At 67.3% G+C, this 6,571-nt stretch overlaps 1 protein-coding gene across 1 annotated transcript in view; it reads left to right on the top strand.

Moving 5' to 3' along the window:
* Positions 1–2,229: 2,229 nt before the first annotated feature.
* MNEG_10971 (Chaperone protein clpB 1) overlaps positions 2,230–6,571 on the top strand; it is a gene marked incomplete at both ends in the record, with an annotated part of 4,797 nt that continues 455 nt past the window's right edge. The window contains 12 exons of the mRNA XM_014040557.1: positions 2,230–2,304; positions 2,512–2,634; positions 3,107–3,169; positions 3,193–3,294; positions 3,611–3,692; positions 3,912–4,061; positions 4,321–4,467; positions 4,628–4,744; positions 5,033–5,105; positions 5,382–5,577; positions 5,928–5,989; positions 6,273–6,356. Of these exons, the coding sequence (XP_013896011.1) occupies positions 2,230–2,304; positions 2,512–2,634; positions 3,107–3,169; positions 3,193–3,294; positions 3,611–3,692; positions 3,912–4,061; positions 4,321–4,467; positions 4,628–4,744; positions 5,033–5,105; positions 5,382–5,577; positions 5,928–5,989; positions 6,273–6,356 (1,274 nt within the window). The remainder of the gene's footprint in view (positions 2,305–2,511; positions 2,635–3,106; positions 3,170–3,192; positions 3,295–3,610; positions 3,693–3,911; positions 4,062–4,320; positions 4,468–4,627; positions 4,745–5,032; positions 5,106–5,381; positions 5,578–5,927; positions 5,990–6,272; positions 6,357–6,571) is intronic.

Genomic DNA, 6,571 nt, shown 5'->3' on the forward strand with positions numbered 1-6,571 from the left:
GGGGAAAGGGAAAGCGTCGCCCGCCCGCGATCAAAGCACGGGCGCATGGCATCTGTTCAAAGCACTGTGCGGCTGCACGCCTGTCAAGGCGCATCGGTTGGGCGTTGGGTTGCGGGGCTAGACGCCTCTCGCGGCACTGTTTCTGCTCCAATAATCCGCAACACTCGGGCTCTTGTTGCTGATATCGCGCGCCCTGCTACTTGAAATTTGGGGAGCGCGGTGCGGGCCGACCCCGCCCCCGCCCCGCGCGCCCTCTCACAAGGGCGACCCGCCGCCAGCCGCCCCGTTGATCTTGATTTGCGTTGTGCGCGGGCAAGCATCTCGCCCGCGCGTCGAGCTTGCGGGACGGCGCCCCCACGCCCCCCAACTTGCGGGGCGGTTTTGCCGCCGTCTTGTTTGACCGAACGCCGCGCCCGCGCCTGCGGGGCGGCGCGTGCGACTGCGCGCGCTCTTTGCTTCCTACTCGGTCGAGCGGCGCCGCCGCGCGGCGCCGGCGCAGCGCTCTGCTGCACAGCCGGCTGGCTTGGGAGCCGCCGCCCCCAGCCGCTGCGCCGCGGGTTGGCTGCTAACAGAGCAATTTTTCGTCTTCCTGCGACCCGAGGCGCGCGCGTGCGCGCGCATGCGTGTGTGTTTGTGTGCGCGCGCGCGCCCTGCGGGCTGAACCGCCTCCTTTGCGCAGCTGCCACTTGGCGAACCGGAAGGCGGGGCGGGCGGGGATGTTGCAGCGCCTGTACCCGGCGCGAGAACCCAGTGTATGGGCGGCCGCCGTCCCCCCGCCGCCGCATTGATAACATATACTGCCGTTGCCCGCTTTTCGGTCGCTGCATTACATCGAAACAACGCCCTAACGCGCGCATGCATGCTCTCTGCTACTTTATGCGAACGGCCCCGACGAACAAGCAGGGGCGGCCTCAGCTTTCATGCCCCGGCGCCCGCCCCTTTGGCGCCGCCGCCGTAGCTTGCGCCGCGCGGCTCATGACTGGCGCGCGCGGACATGCACTCAACATTGCATCGCGGCCGCCGCGAGGGCGGCCTGCCACGGCCGCCCCTCGCTTTGCGCTGCTGCGGGCCGCAGGGGGCTTGATCTGCCCACACCCCCCCCCCCCTGGCCCAAGGTTTTTTCGCAGTTCCAAAGTTGGGTTGGCCTGTTGCGCCCATTCGACTCATGGTTTCCAGCCAAGCAAGTACATCGTAATCAGCCAAGCAAGGAAGCGTGCACGTCCCCGCCGGCCCCAGTCACCCCGCCCCCGCTTTCGGGCCGTCCGTCGTGCGCTGCGACGCGGGCCTGGCGGGTGCAGGCTGCCGACAGCCCGCCGGCCTGGCGACACGGCAGGCGGCGCAGGGGAAAGTGCGTGTAACACATAAGCATCGGGTGATGTTCACACTTCCGCACGGTGGCCTTGTTGGGCGGTTGGCCGTCTGGGTGCATTTGAGACGTAAACAACTACAGAGGTTGCCCCGGGCCCCTGAGGCCAAAGGTAAGGGCCATGCACCACTGTCAGACGTTTACCGTCGGGTGGGCCCTCACACATACAAAGGCAACCTGGCGGCGATTGGGCAGAGAAATAGTAGGCGGAACACCTCACGTATGCCCCATGCGTTGTGTCAGTTCCTGGGGCTTGACAAGCACTGCGCCTAAAATCGTGCGCGGCGCGAGTCAACAACCTGTGTCGCACCGCCCTGCATATCCAACGGCCGGCGGCGCGGAGGTTGCATGATATGGTTTGCGCATCGGAAATCGCGGCCGTCGCGGAGCAGGGGCCAGCTGCAGAAGCCGCGGTGCGCGCATCCGCTGCCGCCTCTCGTGGTCGGCACACCCACCCTGCACCCACCGCACTCACCCGAGGCGGCAGGCTTTTTCGTGCAAATGCGGTGGCGCTCAGGACTTTGTCGTTGCGAGACACCGAAGTGTTTGGATTAATCTGTCTGGATTGCTCTGTGCACGCGTCCCATATCATAGCAGGCGCTCAATATTGTGTTCAATCACGCTGGCCTAGCCTTTGTCCGTAGCCTGGGCCAAGCATGGCCGATTTTTGGACAGTGATAGCATGGTCTGGTCTGATAGGTTTTCTGCTGTACAACTGGCTGCTGCAGCAGCAGACGCAGCAGAACCAGAGACAGCAGCAGCTGCAGCGGGTGCAGGACGCCGCGGCCAGCGCAAGAGCAGCACCTGTGCAGACGGGAAGGAAGGGCAAAGGCAAGAGAGGAAAATCCGATGCACCAAAGGGCATGACGGGTGGCCTGGAGGCCCGCGGGGACTCCGCGGGCCCTTCATCCAGCGCGCAGGAGCATCTCCCTGATGAGGTGGGCGCATGAACATCTTCTCAGCAACGATCACATACGATTAGCTGCATGCCTGCGTGCATCCTGCTTTGCGGCGCGCGTGGCCACCGACGCCGGTGTGGTCACCCGCCGCTCCTCCTGCGCTCCGCACAGCACACAGCCCGCGCCCCGCTTGCATGCGCCGCGCAACGCGCCCCGGCCCTCCCTGGTGTGCCCTTGATCTCGCAGGACGGCGCCGCGGGGGCGCCGCTGCAGGACGCGCCGCTGCAGGAGGTGCTCGCCGGCTACCTAGCGAAAGCGGAGCAGCACCGCAGTGACATGGGGGACAAGCAGGCCAGCGTGGAGCACTTGGTGAGGGCTGAGTGTTGTGTTTGTGCGTATGTAAGTGTGTGTGTTTGAGAGAGTGTGTGTGTATGGGCACACGTGTGTGTGTGTGTGTGTGTGTGTGCGTGCGTGTGTGTGTGTGTGTGTGTGTGTGTGTGTGTGTGTGTGCGTGTGCGCGTGTGCGTGTGCGTGTGAGAGTGTGTGTGCGTGAGCGTGTGTGCGTGTACGCATGCCCGCGCGTGGAAGTGGGTGTGTGAGCCACTGCGGCACACGCCACGACAGCTGCGGGTGTGCGACACGCGCCCAAGCGGCATGGCCCCTGGGGCGCCGCAGCAGCTGCCGCCGCGGCAGGCGCGCCGCCCCGCAGCCGAGGCGGCCGCGAACCCCCCCCCCCTTCCAATTGGGAGGAGAACGGGGGGGGGGGAGCGGCTGCCGGCCGCCCTGCTCCTTGGCCTGACACCGTGCGCGTCGCCTCGCGGCGGCCGCGGCGCATGCACAGGTGCTGGCCCTGGCGGAGGACCCGCGTTTCGGGGAGGTGCTGGGCTGCACGACCGGCTTCCAGGTGCGGGGCATGCGGGCTGCTAGCACCACAGCGGCGGCCCCCGCGGCAGGGCGCCCACGGCCGCGGCCGTGGCCGCGCCGCGCCGTGCAGCGGCCGGCCTGGCGGGGCTCGTCCCGGCCCGGCGGGTGCGAGTTGCCGCGCCTTGCGTGGGCGCAGGCCGCGCGCCGGCGGCGTGGCGGGGGCGGCCACTGAAACCACGGCCGAGGGACAGCGCGGCGATGGGGTGCTCTGGGCCTGGATGTGCAACCGGCGGTCAACAAACCCTCCCACGGCTCCCAAGCGTGCGGCTGACGCTTCGTTTCCAAAATAACTCCGTTGACCGCCAAAGCCATGCATCATCCGTCGGCGAGCTGTGCTTTTCACATCACCAGCATCCGGCGGCGGCGGCCTTATTATGAGATTCCCATGTCATTACGTAATTCCGTGTCGACGCCCCCACAGGAGGAGGATCTGAAGGTGGCCATTAAGAAGAGCCGCGTGATCTACAACCGGGGCCAGGAGTACGACCAGCCTTTTGAGATGAGTGAGTGGCCACGTCACTGGTGTTTTTTCTGGGGGTCCAGGGAGGTGGGCAGCAGGCCGCATGCAAAGGGCAGCGGCGCACGCCCCTGTCGTTTTCAAACCTGCGGCCGCGACGGATCCCGAGCCCGGCGCCGCGAGGGGCGGCCGGGTTCGGCGCCCGGCCGGCCAGCTGTCGCTGCCGGCGATTTGGACGACCGCCCGGCTTCCCCGCACCTTCCAGGCGTTCTGGCCAAGTACAGCCGGGACCTGACAGAGATGGCGAGGGCCGGCAAGCTGGACCCGGTCATCGGCCGCGCGGATGAGATGAGGCGGCTCATAGATGTGCTCTGCCGCCGCACCAAGAACAGCGCGGTGCTGCTGGGAGAGGCGGGTGAGGCCGTTTGGTGGTTGTGATCTGGGGGCGGCGGCAATTTGGGAGGCATGAAGCTTTTGGCGGCGCGGGGGCGGCTGCGTTGCCTCTGGGTTGGGCAGGGGAATTTCATTTAAATATGCGGACGGCGGTCTGCCTCGGTGTTGTCTTGGCCAGCCGGGGCTTGTTTGGGTTGCCCCTGTTCCTCGGGATGCGACGGCGGTGGCGGCGCGCCACTCGCGCCGCGCGCCTGGGCCCAAGCTCGCCGCAGCGGCCCCAGTGTCGTGGCGCGCTCGGCTGGCCGCCGGGGGCGGCGGCGCCCGCGGCGCCGCGCCCGAGCGCGCGAGTGCGGGGGAGCGGGCGGAGCGAATGGCGGCGGCGCCGGCGCTGACGTCCACCCCCGCCGCTCTCAACATGAGCCGGCTGCGTCACCTCTCCCAACAAACCCCCGCCCTCCCCCAACCACCACAACTCCTGCACACAACCTACCCATGCACCCAACCTCTGGCAAATCTGCATCATATGCGTCACATGCTGTCCAATATGTGAATAACAACGCATCTCATGCATTTCGTAACAACTGCCAGGCGTCGGCAAGACCGCCATTGTGGAGGGGCTGGCGCAGCGCATCGCGCAGGACGACGTGCCCGAGGGGCTGCGGGGCAGCAGGGTGATCGCGCTGGAGATGGGTCTGCTAATGGCAGGTGCGCGGGGAGAACCGAGATGGGGCAGACAGGGCCGCCGCCCGCGGCTCCTGCGCGCCCCACGCGTCGCGCGCGCGGTGATCGCGGGGTTGCCGCCCAGGGGCTGCCGTTTGTATCCACACATCCATGACCTGCTTCTTCTCCCCAACGCATGGCCGCGGGCCCCGCGGCTCCGCCGGGCCCCCGTTTGCAGCATCACGCCCTCGCGCCCCCTTGCGTGCAACGCTCTCGCGTCAAGCCGCTCCCATCGCCGTCTGCGACCCATTCCACACCTCCGCCATTGAAAAGGCGCCGCGTTTCCTGGGGAGTTTGAGGAGCGGCTGAGGGGCGTGCTCAAGGAGCTGCAGCAGGAGGGGCTCAGGTGGGGGTGGGGGGTGCTGGTGCGCAGCGCCAGCAGCCCTGAGTCTCAGGAGAGAGGGGAGCAGTGGGGGTCTGTAGGGGGTTACAAGGGGAGCGGGGTGCTTCTCCACCAGCCAGGCGGCCCGCGCCTACTTGCGACCCACGGACTTTGTTTCCCGCTTCGACCCCGGCCGTCCTCTGCACGGCGCTCCGTGCACAAGTCCCTGGTCAACCCCGGTCAACCCCGGTCAAACCCCGGTCAAACGGATCTGTCGGTCATCTCTCCCCCTCCTTCCAGGGCCATCCTCTTCATTGATGACATCCATACCATCACGGGCCCCAACGCGCAGCAGGGCGGCGGCGTGAATGACGCGAGCGTGATGCTCAAGCCACTGCTCAGCAGGGGGGAGGTGCGGTGCCTCGGCTGCACCAGCCTGGACAAGTACAGGAAGTTCATCGAGAAGGACCCCGGCCTGGAGCGGCGGTTCCAGCAGGTGGGCGGGAAGTTTGGCGTGGATTTTCTATTGCGCTGCGCGGACCGTGCGGGCGGCACCAGAGCGGCCGGGCCTGGCGCGCGGCGGGCCCAACTCTCAGCAAAAATGATTTTCTGGTTCGCGCCGGCACGCGGGGGCGCCTGCGCCGCCGCGTCGCGGCCGGGCGTGCTGCGCCTGCGCCCGCGTCGTCCGGCGGCCGACGCTCGCATCTTGGCGCGCCTCCGGCGCGCGCCCCACGGGAGCCAGCTCGTGCGGCCCCGGCTGTTTGTCTCAAGGCCACCCCTGTTCTTGCAGTGCCGCTCTCTCCACTCACCGCCGCCCGCATGCCCTTGCCCCTTCCTTGCCCCTAGGTGCCTGTGGAGCCCCCAACTGTGGTGGAGACCATCTCCATCCTCCGCGGCCTGCGCCACAAGTGAGGCTGGGGCGAGGGCGCTCGGAAAACAAGGTTTCTGAGGGCGGAAGGGTGACTGCAGCAGGGTCGCTTGGCTCCCTCCTCTCATGACCCCGGCCCGCGACCCCCCCCCCTCCGCAATTTCTCCCCACAAACTTCCTGCCCTTCTTCTGAATTGCCCCACAAACTTCCCCCGTTGTTCTGAATCAAATCCAAAATTGGAATCACGAAATAAAAACTCCTGCATTTTGTCGCGCGATCTCACCCACCAACTCCCTTTGTGTCTCCTCGTCCCTCCCGGCAGGTACGAGGCGCACCACGGCGTCCGCATCACCGACGCGGCGCTCGCGGCGGCGGCGCACCTCGGGGACCGCTACCTCCCAGACCGGTGCGCCCCCACCCCCCACCCCCCAGCGTGTAGGCAAATCCACCCTCCTTTGCTATCCCTGCCGCCTGGTGAACCATACATACAAGCAAGCTCTTATGTCATGGGAAATCGACGAGCGAGGGAGCGCAGGGCTTTCCCCGCAGCGTGTGGCCGGAGCCCTGTGCCCTCCCCCTTGTCGTCCTTCAGAACCCAGCGGCTTGCCCACCCCTCACCTC

The sequence above is a fragment of the Monoraphidium neglectum genome, assembly GCF_000611645.1.
Source record: "Monoraphidium neglectum strain SAG 48.87 unplaced genomic scaffold scaffold02537, whole genome shotgun sequence".
Classification (NCBI taxonomy): domain Eukaryota; kingdom Viridiplantae; phylum Chlorophyta; class Chlorophyceae; order Sphaeropleales; family Selenastraceae; genus Monoraphidium; species Monoraphidium neglectum.